General features: G+C 38.8%; 1 protein-coding gene across 6 annotated transcripts in view; it reads right to left on the bottom strand.

Annotated features, from left to right (window-relative positions):
* Window positions 1–9,747: 9,747 nt before the first annotated feature.
* The window catches only part of LNP1 (leukemia NUP98 fusion partner 1), a 37,101-nt gene continuing 32,788 nt past the window's right edge, over window positions 9,748–14,060 (bottom strand). For all 6 annotated transcript variants that reach the window (XM_019839617.3, XM_006936000.5, XM_023260089.2 and 3 more), the window contains one exon: window positions 9,748–10,251. In XM_019839617.3, the coding sequence (XP_019695176.3) occupies window positions 10,102–10,251 (150 nt within the window). In that variant the 3' untranslated portion in view covers window positions 9,748–10,101. The remainder of the gene's footprint in view (window positions 10,252–14,060) is intronic.

The raw sequence follows: 14,060 nt of genomic DNA, 5'->3' as shown, positions 1-14,060 counted from the left end.
GCTTCTATATCTTGGCTATTATAAAGAATGTTTCAATAAACATAGGAGTGCAGGTACCTTTTCCAGTTAGTGTTTTTATTTCCTCTAGATAAATACCCAGAAGTGGAGCTGCTGGATCATATGGTAGTTTTATTTTTAATTTTTTGAGTAATCTCCATACTGTTTTTCCATAGTGACCACACCAATTTACATTCCCACCAGTAATGCACAAGGGTTCCCATTCACTATTGTTTTTTTCCTCATATGTGCAGATGGGGCAGAACTGTGCTCATCCAATTAGTGTGATAACTGGGTGCAAAACTATAGCAGAAATTTGGCTAAAACATAAATATATAATCCAAGGTTAGAATAGGACGTTTAAAATTCCAAAGATGGAGAAAAATTGAATTTATAGTCCACCTCTTCCCTAGTTTAAAATTTACCATTGTACCAAATGCAAATCATCTGTACAGTATTTTAAGCCCTCTTTTTCCTTTTGTGCTCCATGGATATAACCAGTTTGTCACCTTCCTTCAGGTACATTTACCTTTAAATGTATTATAAATCATGAAAATTACCCACTATTTATTTTGTTTAAACCAGCCTCTGAGAGTTTTGATAAGAAATGCTACATTTCTTTCTATTTGAAAGTAAGGGTAGTGGTTTTGTCATCCATCAAACACAGGCTTCTCAATGCCCAGCATTACTTGTCCGAATGTCAGCTCAAGTCTGCCCCCTAGAGCAGAGTAAACCAGTGTCCTGACAGTGTTGCTGAACTGTATTAAGTTCATAGTTCTGACCCTGGGCTTTTCCAGACGACTGCCATTTTTCCATTTTATATGTTCCTGCATTATTTGAAAGTTCATCAGATACTACTTTTATAAGTATAAAAGTTTCCAGTTTAGGAGATACATATTAGCTATAAGAGACTAGTACATGACAGTGTCTTGACTAAAATAGGCCTCCAACTTCAGTTCAGGTCATGATCTCGTGGTCTGTGGGTTCAAGCCCCATGTCAGGCTCCGTGCTGACAGCTCAGAGCCTGGAGCCTGCTTTGGATTCCGTGTCTCTTCTCTCTCTGCCCCTCCCCGGCTCTCTCTCTCTCTCTCTCTCTCTCTCTCTCTCTCTCTCTCTCTTTCTCTCTCAAAAACAAACATTAAAAAAATTGAATGGAGATGAAGAGGAGCTCAGGATGGCTTCAAACCAACCAGGCTCCCACTTGATGACTGGTAAATGATGCTACCATTCACTGAGATAGGGACGACAGGGGCAGGGGCAGACTGCGGGCAGACAGGACACAAGACAGTAGTTTACTTTTAAAAGATGAGTTTGAGGGACACCTGAGTAGCTCAGTCAGTTAAGTGGCCAACTTCACCTCAGGTCATGATCTCATGGTTTGTGGGTTTGAGCCCAGCGTCGGGCTCTGTGCTGACAGCTCAGAGCCTGGAGCCTGCTTTGGATTCTCTCTCTCTCTCTCTCTCTCTGTCTCTCTGCCCCTCCCCTGCTTGTACTCTGTGTGTGTCTCTCTCTCAAAAATAAATAAACATTAAAAAAATTTTAAAGATGAGTTTGAAATGCTTGTGAAATCTGCAGCTAGTCGTACATCCAAGGGCCAGTTGTGTGTGTGCATGCATTGCTCTGGACAGAGGTCTGCACCCCAGGATATATTTGGGGATCTTCCACATGTATGTAGCTGATGCCATGGGAATGTTTGAAATTCTCCAGAGAGAATGAGGAGTGAGACAACTGCCTAGGCAGAGCCCAGAAGAAAAGCAGTATTCAAACGATAAGGATCCCTCACCAAAGACCAACCAGGAGTGATCAGAGGTACAAGGTAACCCAAAAGAATAGTAGGTCACAAGAACCAAAGAAAAAGTTTCAAAAGGGGCAGAGTGGACAGCAGTAGCAGATGCTGACAGAAAGTAAGTAGAGTGTATTTTCATAGAATGTGACAGTAAGGAGATAATAGGGTGACTTTCATGGAAACATTTTCTATAGAGGGTAGACAACCTCTACCTTATGCCACAGATTGAAGATTGCCACAGACTGAAAACTGAGAAAGAAATGTAGATATCTCTTCAAGTTTTCTTTGAAAGGGAAGATAGTTAAAATTGGTAGCTATTAAACATCATGGATGATACCTAGTGGTATATTATGAGAGAAGGTTTTTAAGATAGAAGGATCTTGAGCATGTTTCAAAGCTATTGGAGGGGCCCCTGGGTGGCTCAGTTGGTTAACCGTCCCATTCTTGATTTCAGCTCAGGTCATGATCTCACAGTTTGTGAGATCGAGCCCCGTGTCAGGCTCTGCTCTGACAGCAGGAAGCCTGCTTGGGATTCCCTCTCTCCTTCTCTCTCTGCCTCTCCCTCACTCATGCTCTCTCTTTCTCTCACAATCAATAAATAAACCTTAAACATTTTTTTTAATAAATAAAAGCTATTGGAAAGGAACCATTAAAATTATGCACTAGACTTACTGATTTGAAAAGGTGTTAATGTTATATTGCTAAATGAAATGAGTTCATGTCTCAAAAAAAGTTTTTATGTATGTGTGTATGGATACACACAGACAGTATTCTAGAAGGGCATATGGCAAAGTATTAACCATGTTTATCCTTGAGTAGGTAGAACAAAATATTTTAATTGTTATTATTTTCCTTTATCTGTATTTTTATTATGAGAAGTATTGTTTTGTGATATTTTTAAAAAGGCAATAAGCTAGCAACTTCCTTTTCAGAGTACTCTCTCCTCCATGTGCTATGGTCCTGAAAGCATATTGAAGACAGACATCATTCCAGTTTGATGAAATATATTATAAAATTCTTAACCATGATTTTTACAAGGACGGCTACCCTTGAGTTTGGGGAGGCGAAGGTAACCCAGGTAACCTGGCTCAAGTAGGAGTCGGCTACTGTGTCAGCCAGCCCACCACTCTATCCAGGGGTCTTCTCATCCCGAGGGTGGGCTACCTCTCCCCACACCTTTCTGTATTCTATTAGCAGACCATCACCAAATCTGAAACTTGGTTGGCAAGACTGAAAAGTATGTGAAGCAAGGATAGGGAAACAAATGTTTCCTTCACAACTACAGCATAATGCGGACCTTGATGGTGGGCCAGGCTCCATCCTCCTCCTCAGTGGTGGCAAATAACGGTCAAAACTCACCATGTAATAGCTTGAAGTCATCTTTTCATGTGTGAAAAGCATCATACTGCAGTCTAAGACCATATGAAAGTGCCAATCCAAAATGGATGAAAGTATCTACAAAGAACTTTTCACACTCAACACCCCAAAAATAAATAATCCAGTTAAGAAATGGACAGAAGACATGAAGACATCTTTCCAGAGAAGAAATCCAGATGGCTAACAGACATATAACAAGATTCTCTACATCACTCATCATCAGTAAAATACAAATCAAAACCACAGTGAGATACCACCTCATACCTGTCAGAATGAGTACAATTAACAACACAGGAAACAAACAGATGTTGGTCAGGATGCAGAGAAAGCAGAACCCTCTTACACTGTTGGCATGAATGCAAACTGGTGCAGCCACTCTGGAAAATAGTATAAAGGTTCCTCAAACAGTTAAAAATAGTACTACCCTACAACCCAGCAATTTTACTACTAGGTATTTACCTAAAGGATACAAAAATACAGATTCAAAGGGACACATGCACCCTGATATTTATAGCAGCATTATCAACAATAGCCAAAGTATGGAAAGAGCCAAAGTGTCAACTGGATAAAGAAGATATGGTGTATATGCATATACAATGGAATATAACTCAACCATCAAAAAAGAATGAAATTTTGCGATTTGCACTGACATGGATGGAACTAGAGGATATTATACTAAGCAAAATAAGTCAGAGAAAGACAAATACCATATATTTTACTCATATGTGGAATTTAAGAAGCAAAACAGATGAACATAGGTGAAGGGGAGAAAAAGAGAGAGAAGCAAACCATAAGAGACTCATAACTACAGAGAACAAACTGAGGGCTGATGGGGGGAGGTGGATGGGGTATGGGCTAAAAGGTTGATGGGTATTAAGGAGGGCACTTGTTGTGATGCACTAGGTGTTATATGTAAGTGATGAATCACTAAATTCTAAACCTGAAACCAATTCTACCATATATGTTAACTAGAATTTAAATAAAAACTTGAAATTAAAAAAAAGGATTAAGGTATAAATTGTATGAAAATTGAAAAAAATTCAACATCACTCACTTTCAGGGAAATACAAATCAAAACCACTGTGAAAGTGGTCCACTTTCTTACACCATACACATAAATAAATTCAAAATGGATGAAAGACCTAAATGTGAGACAGGAAACCATCAAAATCCTAGAGAATAACATAGGCAGCAACCTCTTTGACCTCGGCTGCAGTACCTTCTTATTTGACATGTCTCCAGAGGCAAGAGAAACTAAAGCAAAAATGAACTATTAGGACTCCATCAAGATAAAAAGCTTATGTGCAGTGAAGAAAACAACCAACAAAACTAAAAGGCAACCAACAGAATGGGAGAAGATATTTGCAAATGACACATCTGATAAAGGGTTAGTATCCAAAATCTAAAAAGAACTTATCAAACTCAAAACCCCCAAAACAAATAAACAAGTTACTAAATGGACAGAAGACATGAATAGACATTGGAGAAGACATCCAGGTGGCCAACAGACACAAGAAAAGAGGCTCATCATCACTCATCATCAGGGAAATACAAATCAAAATCATAATGAGGTATCACCTTCCACATGTCAGAACATCTCAAATTAACAACACAGGAAACGACAGGTATTGGCAAGGATGTGGAGAAAGGGGAACCCTCTTACACTGTTGGTGAGAATGCAAACTGCTACAGCCACTCTGGAGAACAGTATGGAGATTCCTCAAAAAGTTAAAAATGGAGCTACCCTACAATCCAGCAATTGCACTAGGTATTTACCAAAGGATATAAAAATACAGATTCAAAGGGAGACATGCACCCCAATATTTATACCACCATTACCAACAATAGCCAAATTATGGAAAGAACCCACATGTCCATCAACTGATGAATGGGTAAAGAAGATGTGAGATACACACACACACACACACACACACTGGAATATTACTCAACCATAAACAAGAATGAAATCTTGCCATTTGCAACAACGTGGATGGAGCTAGTGTATTATGCTAAGCAAAGTAAGTCAGTCAGAGAAAGACAAATACCATATGATTTCACTTATATGTGGAATTTAAGAAACAAAAGAGATGAACATGGGTGGAGGGAAGGAGTGAGGGAAACCATAAAATAGACTCCTAACTATAGACAACAAACAGGTTTGATGGAAGGAAGTGAGTGGGGGTCAGGTTAAATGGGTTATGGATATTAAGGAGGGCACTTGTGATGAGCCCTGGGTGTTGTATGTAAGTGATAAATCACTAAATTGTACTCCTGAAACTAATATTACATTATATGTTAACTAACTGGAATTTAAATAAAAACTTGAAATTAAAAAAAACACAATGAGGTATCACTTTACACCTGTCAGAATGGCTAAAATCAAACACAAGAAACATTGTTAGTAAGGATGTGGGAAAAAAGGAACCCTCATGCCCTGTTGGTGAGAATACAAACTGGTGCAGCCATGTAGAAAACATAGAAAACAGTATGGATGTTCCTCAAAAAATTAGAAAAAGAACTATCATATGATCCAGTAATCTCACTACTGGGTATTTACCAAAGAATACGAAAACACTAATTTGAAAGGATATATGCACCCCATGTTCATTTCAGCATTACTTACAATAGCCAAAGTATGGAAGCAGCCCAAATGTCCATCGATAATGAATGGATGAAGAAGATGTAGTATATATATCCAATGGAATATTATTCAGCCATAAACAAATAAACAAACAAACAAACAGAATCTTGCCATTTGCAATAACTCTCTTGCAATAAGCTAGAGAGTATAATGCTAAGCAAAATAGGCCAGTCAGAGAACGTCAAATACCATATGATTTCACTTATATGCAGAATTTTTTAAATTTATTTTAAGAGAGAGAGAGCACAAGCACAGGTGAGGAAGTGGCAGAGAGAGAGGGAGAGAATCTCAAGCAGGTTCCGCACTGCCAGCACAGAGCCTGACCCAGGACTCGATCTCATGAACCTTGAGATCGTGACCTGAGCTAGAATCAAGAGTGAGATTCTTAACTGACTGAGCCACCCAGGCACTCTCATAGGTGGAATTTAAGAAACAAAACAAACAAACAAAGGAAAAAAAGAAACAAACCAAAAAACATACTCTTAACTAAAGAGAACAAACTAACGGTTACCAGAGGGAAGGTGGGTGGGGGGATGGGTAACATACTAGAGAGAAGATTAAGAGTACATTTATCATGATGAGCACTGAGTAATGTACAGAATTATTGGATCACTATATTGTATACCTGAAAGTAATTTAACACTGAATATTAATGATACTGGAATTAAGATAAAATTTTTAAAAAGAAAATAAAAAAAATACAAACCATAGATTGCTATTTTACTTTTCTCTCAGTTTTCCTCCCCTTTTTTTTCTTTTTCTTTTTCCTTCTTTTTACTATCCATGACAAAGTTAGTGTGTATCTTACATAAGGAACCAGCTATAGTATTGATTATAACTAGTAGTTTTGGAGATATTCTTTACAGAATGGAGACTCTGGCTGCCCTTGGGCATTTGAAGAGCCAAGACAGAAACAAAGAACAAATAGGGGAAATGGGCAGAGGACCTGAAGAGACATTTTCCAAAGAAGACATACAGACATACATACATACAGACAGACAACAGACATATGAAAATATATTTAACATCACAAATCATCAGGGAAATAGAAATCAAAATCACAATCAGATATCACCTCATACCTGTCAAAATAGTCATGATCAAAAGGACAAGAAGTAACAAGTACTGATGAGGATGTGGAAAAAAGAGAACCATTGTGCACTGTTGGTGGGAATGTAAATTATACGGCCACTACAGAAAATCATATACAGTTACCTCAAAAAATTAAAAATAGAACTACCACATGATCCAGAAATGCTGACATTTATCTGAAGAAAAGAAAAACACAAATTCCAAAAGAAATACACTCCTGTGTTCACTGAAGCATTATTTACAATAGCCAAGATATAGAACAAACTAAGTGTCCATCAGTGGCTAAATGGATACAGAAGATGTGGTATATATATACAATGGAATGTTATTCATCCATTAAAAGAAAAAATGAAATCTTCCCATTTCCAACAATATGAACAGACCCTGAGGACATTATGCTAAATGAATAATAAGTGACACAGAGAAAGACGCTGTATGATTTCACTTATATGTGAAATCTAAAAAACAAAACAAAGGAACAAGTAAAACAAAACTCATAGATACAGGGAACAGACTGGTCGTTGCCTGAGAGGAGGGGGATAAGGAAGTGGGATCAAGAGGTACAAACTCCTTGGGGCATCTGGGTGGCCCAGTCAGCTAAGCATCTGACTTCAACTCAGGTCATGATCTCGAGGTTCGTGAGATTGAGCCCCATGTCGGGCTCTGTGCTGACAGCTCAGAGCCTGGAGCCTGCTTCGGATTCTGTCTCCCTCTCTCTCTGCCCCTCCCCCATTCATGCTCTGTCTCTCTCTCTCTCTCTGTCCAAAATAAATAAACATTAAAAAAAAAAAAGGTACAAACTCCCAATAATAAAATAAATAAGTCATAGGGATGTAAGTGAAGAATGGTGACTATAGTCAATAATATTGTGTTTCATATTTGAAAGTTGCTAAAGGAGTAGATATTAAAAAGTTCTTGCAAAATTTAAAAAAAAAAAAAAAAGGGGGCGCCTGGGTGGCGCAGTCGGTTAAGCGTCCGACTTCAGCCAGGTCACGATCTTGCGGTCCGTGAGTTCGAGCCCCGCGTCGGGCTCTGGGCTGATGGCTCAGAGCCTGGAGCCTGTTTCCGATTCTGTGTCTCCCTCTCTCTCTGCCCTTCCTCCGTTCATGCTCTGTCTCTCTCTGTCCCAAAAATAAATAAACGTTGAAAAAAAAAAGTTAAAAAAAAAAAAGTTCTTGTAGGAAAAAAAAGATTTTGTAACTATGTGTGGTGATGGATGTTAATGAGCATTATTGTGGTGATCATCTCACAATGTATACAAAAATAAAATCATTATGTCATTCACCTACAACTAATATAATATTAAATGTCAATTATACTTCAATATAAAAAAAACTAAATAGAGAGAATTCTGATGTCTTTTCTCCTAAAGAAGAAAAATTGTGGTAACCATATGGCCTCAATGTGTTAATTAACCCAATTGTTGTAATCACTTCACAAAGCATACACATGTCAAATCATCATGTTGTACTATTTAAAATACACAATTTTAGGGGCACCTGGGTGGCTCAGTCAGTTGAGTGTCTGACTCTTGGGTTTGGTTCAGGTCATGATCTCAGGGTTCGTGAGTTCAAGCCCCATGTCGGTCTCTGCACTGACAGCGCAGAGCCTGCTTGGGATTCTCTGTCTCTCTCTGCCCCTCTCCTGATCATGCTCTCTCTTTCTGAAAATAAATAAACTTTAAAAAATTATAAATAAATAAAATATACAATTTTATTTGTCAATCATATGTCAATAAAGGTGAAAATTAAGAAAAAAAAAAAAGTTCTCACTCCAGCAACACATATACTAAAATTGGAATGGCATGGCCCCTGAACAAGGCTGACATGTAAATTAATGGAGTGTTCGATATCTTTTCAATAAGTCATGGGATATAATGTAAGTATGGTGACTACAGTTAATAATAATGTATTGTATGTTTGCAGGTTGCTAAGAAAGGAGATCTTAAAAGTTCTTATCACAAGAAAAAATATTTTGTAACTTTGTGTGATAATGGATGTTAATTAGACTTATTGTGATAATTTCACAAAAGGTTAAAAATATCAAATCATATTGTAGACTTGAAACTAATGTTATATGTCAGTTATGTCTCAATATAAAATTAAAAAAATAAATAAGAATATGGTCTCATAAAGTTAAAACCCAGAGCATAAAGCTGACCTCAGTAAATCAATCTCCACCCATGTGATCAAAATCATAAGCTATTGCCAGGTCCTGCTTTTCTCATATCCACTCATTTCCATGCACATCACACACACACACACACACACACACACACACACACACACACACACACCAAGTAAGGAGCCAGCACTAAAAGGAAATTAAGGTGCAAGGGGCATCTGGGTGGCTCAGTTGGTTAAGCGTCTAACTTCGGCTCAGGTTATGATTTCGCGGTCTGGGAGTTCAAGTCCCACGTCAGGCTCTGTGCTGACAGCTCGGAACCTGGAGCCTGCTTTGGAGTCTGTGTCTCCCTTTCTCTCTCTGCTCCTCCCTTGCTTGCTCTCTCTCTCTCTCTCTCTCTCTCTCTCTCTCTCAAAAATAAACATTAAAAAAAATTTAAATAAAAAGGAAATTAAGGTCCTGCCTCAGGTTAGGAGCATGAGTCAGAATGAACTGGGCTCTGGCCCTAACCCTGCCACCTCATCAGTGAGTTCCTGAACTTGTCTAAACTTCAGTTTCCTCAGCCAGCAAGTGAAAAGAATAGTTCCAATCCCAGTGTAGTGAGGATTATTTTAGGTGAGCCATTGAAGAACCTGGCACAGTACTTGGCATGTTAATTACCAGTTCTCATTAAATGGTAGCCATTAGATGTACTTACATAATTACTTCTAATAAAGAAGTAAACCTAGAGTCACACCAATGTCTTTTATTTGAAATTATTTGCAAGGTTGATGTGGAAGAAGAAGAGTTTGTGAAGATGGGTGGGTGGTTCTTTAAATATCTCTCTTTACATTTTTAAGAATTACTTATTCTATTAAGATACCTTTGATTCTCCTTGTGCCCATAAAAGGACAACAACTCTCAACTAAGAGGCCAGAAGCAGCTGGAGCAGGTGCCCAGTCACCTTGGGGGACTGCCACACCCACTGCCGGCTGCAGTCACTCAGCACCCGCAGACACTCTCTTACAGCTACCTCCACCTGGCCTGGCATTCGGGGACCCGAAAAACACAGTGGCATCTGTAGTCATGATGTGGAGACAAAATACTATTTGGGCTCTTTTTCAAACAAGGAGGGCGTGTATTCTTCTCTGTGTTCTTCCTTCCTAGATTTCCTTCTTTCCTCCATTTTCTTTCGAGATTTTATCTCCATCCTCAGACATTCTCTTTCATTTCTCTCCTTTCTGCTCTCAGGTCCCTGAAAGAGAAAGGTCAGAAAAGGGTAGGAATGTACTAACAGCTAACAACGTGCAACATTTCTCCTATCAGAGATGAAGAAAGCCCTGCTCATGTAGTAGACTTGCCCATCTTAGTTTCTCATAATAAGTTAGCATAAGCCTAAGTGTGTTGCTAAAGGTTTTAGTCATAAATAAAGGGAATGAGCCTTGGGTGTCAGCAGAGAGACTGTGGAGGAAACTCAGCCTGTACACAACCCTGTGTCTGCCTCTGACATGTAGAAAAATGTGTTCTCACAGTACGATATGATTAATAGTCTCCTGTTGCTTTTCTGAAGAGGACTATGACAAGTGAATCATACATGGACTGATTCTAACTTCCCAGGGTCCACTTCTTTTAAATTACATTAATAGTAGGGTTTGCATTAGTTTTAATGTGTGAAGAATGGAGTGTTGAGGAATGACATCCAACCACATTGTCATTCCCCAACAGGTTGCCCAGGGGTCCACATTCACTGATTCACTGAACACACACTACTGCTCTAAGATCAGGGGATAACAGCACTAGCTAAAGCCCACTTCTTCAATATTACACCTAGGTGGACAGTGACAGGCAATCAATAAGCCTAAAAGGCAACAAACGATATAACAGATAGTGATAAGTACAACGATGATGAGCAAACAGGGTGATATGATAGGGAAGTGTGGAGCGGGGAGGGGAAAGTTTCTTCAGTTTCCATGGTCAAGGAGCATCTTTCAAAAGAATTACTGACTAAAGAATGGCACTGATAAATGTGCTGATGGTGCCTACTTACACTTCTATTTTTAAGAAAAAAAACCAAATAACATCATTACTGTCCCCCCGCCTCCCTATGAACTGGAAACGCGGGGGAACGCCTGAGTGTCTGTCAGTGTGATGAGAGGCAGTCAGATGAGCAAGATCGTGACTCAGTCCTGCAGGCTGAGTTATGAGGGTGTCCGGTTCCTGCAGTGGTGTCAGCTACTCTTCAGTGCTGAGTTGTTTTCACACCTACATGGCTTCATTTCTAACTATAGTGGTCCAGGGGTCAAAGCCACAAAGCCAAACAAACGGTGAAGCTGGGATGCAGCTTAAGAGAAACCTAAAAATTGTACCAGGTCTGTAAATGTGCCTCCAGATTGTGTTTGTCAGACCCGGTAGCTATATTAGATCCATCAGGCTGATCAAAGTTCATACTAAGCAGTCATGAATGTCTCTAATACTTATAAGAGCAGTACAAAAAAGGAGGAAATACAGTGATGAGTACTTTCAGTCTGGCTTTTTCCTTATTGAGAATAAAGATTCTCTGAGCAACACTCATTAATAATGAACTGAAATCAGGGTGCCTGGGTGGCTCAGTTGGTTGAGTGTCCCAATTCAGCTCAGGTCATGATCTCACAGATCGTGGGTTCAAGCCCCGCATCAGGCTCTGTGCTGACCGCTTGCTCAGAGCCTGGAGCCTGCTTCAGATTCTGTGTCTCCTTCTCTCCCTGCCCCTCCTCCACTCATGCTTTGTCTCACTCTGTTTCTCAAAAATAAATAAATGTAAAAAAAAAAATGAACTGAAATCTGTTTTCTTATTTCATTTAAAAACAAAATGTAAAAATTTTCGAAATAAGCCAGTTGAGTTTTTCAATATCAAAATGAAAGAATTTAATTTTGTTGGTCATGATCAGGTTACAAAATTAGCTTGTGGCTCTTTTTGATGCTGAAGGATAAAAAATTTTAATTTACATGTTACTATACATTTGGCTCCCAACCAAAATACATATCATTTTTAGATTTGCTAAGAAACCACACTTTTTAGTGTAGTTAGCTTTAGAAAAGTATGTCAAGGGGCGCCTGGGTGGCGCAGTCGGTTAAGCGTCCGACTTCAGCCAGGTCACGATCTCGCGGTCCAGGAGTTCGAGCCCCGCGTCGGGCTCTGGGCTGATGGCTCAGAGCCTGGAGCCTGTTTCCGATTCTGTGTCTCCCTCTCTCTCTGCCCCTCCCCCGTTCATGCTCTGTCTCTCTCTGTCCCAAAAATAAATAAACGTTGAAAAAAAAAATTAAAAAAAAAAGTATGTCAATTGTTAAGTAGGAACAAGTTTTAAAGTAAACATATGTTCTAAATTTTTAATTTTACATTAGGATAAACTTTAAAGTATATACTCTTTAAAAATTGATATAAAAGAGGGGCATCTGGATGGCTCAGTTGGTTAAGCGTCCAACACTTGGTTGATTCCACAGTTCATGAGTCCAAGCCCTGCATCAGACTCTGCACTGAAAGTATACAGCCTGCTTGGGATTCATTCTCTCTCTCTCTCTCTCTCTGCCCCTCCCCTGCTCACACACTCTCTCTCTCTCTTAAAATAAATAAAGAAACTTTTAAAAATTTATATAAAATAAAATATTCAATAAAATTATTTATCCTATATACATTTATGTATATAATATGAAAAAATAACTGATTTTGTGAATCCCTAGGAGGTTTCTAGCTATTATACATAGCCGTGAAAAGAGTTCTTGAGTCAAAAAATTGAAAATGCTGTCTTGATTGCCTCAACACTCAAAAGGAAGACCTTGGGAAATGAAATATTAGCAAATATTTTAGGGATAATATGATGAGTATCTTTTTAAATAGGAGAACTGATTTCATGCTTGCACACTGTTAGGACTTATAATATTAGCAAATGATATCATATAAGCAGTTATATAAGATGTGGATCATGAGGACATCAGATCAACAAAGAACTGTTAAGATTAAGGTTTTTTGTTTTTTTTTTTTCAAAATATACCGTGACTTGCTCTGGAAAAAAAAAAAATTAAGGCTGATATGTCTCCTGAATTAATATAATGAATTACTTTAACATGTAATTTTAAAACAAGAATCCTTTCATTTCTGTTTTATTCCTGCCGAAAGCTCATAATCTAAATCTAACCATGAGGAAATATCAGATAAACCGAAATTAAGCATCATTCTAAAAAGGTGTCTAAAAAAGAAGCCTGTATTCTTCACATGTCAGGGTCATGAAAGACAAGGAAAGACTGAGGAACTGTTCCAGAATAAAATCAATTGGGGGGATGTGAAAATTGGTTGCAATACATGATCTGGAATTTCACTATAGAGAATATTAATGGGGCAACTGACGAAATATGAACAAGGTCAATAAATTAGATATAAAAGTATTGTGTTGGTGTTAATTTCCTGAGTTTAACTATTATACTGTGTCTTTCTTTTTTTTTTTTTTAATTTTTTTTTTCAACATTTATTTATTTTTGGGACAGAGAGAGACAGATATTGAACGGGAGAGGGGCAGAGAGAGAGGGAGACACAGAATCGGAAACAGGCTCCAGGCTCTGAGCCATCAGCCCAGAGCCCGACGCGGGGCTCGAACTCACGGGCCGCGAGATCGTGACCTGGCTGAAGTCGGACGCTTAACCGACTGCGCCACCCAGGCGCCCCTATACTGTGTCTTTCTAAGAGAATGTTCTGCCCTTGTTTGGGATTGAGGAAGGGGAGAAAGATACAAGTAAATATAACATAATAACATTTGGACGGAATCTGAATGAAGAGTGTATTTTTTATACTATTCTTGCAGCACTGTTCTAAGTCTGAAACTGTAGTGTTTTGAAAAATGATATAAAGAGGGGCGCCTGGGTGGCTCAGTAGGTTAACTGTCCAACTTCGACTCAGGTCATGATCTCACAGTTTGTGAGTTCGGGCCCCACATCAGGCTTTGTGCTTTCAGCTCAGAGCCTGGAACCTGCTTCTGATTCTGTGTCTCCCCATCTCTCTGTCCCTCCCATGCTCATGCTCTGTCTGTCTCTATC

Source organism: Felis catus, chromosome C2, assembly GCF_018350175.1.
Source record: "Felis catus isolate Fca126 chromosome C2, F.catus_Fca126_mat1.0, whole genome shotgun sequence".
NCBI classification, from domain to species: domain Eukaryota; kingdom Metazoa; phylum Chordata; class Mammalia; order Carnivora; family Felidae; genus Felis; species Felis catus.
This window is presented reverse-complemented; position numbering and strand designations above follow the sequence as displayed.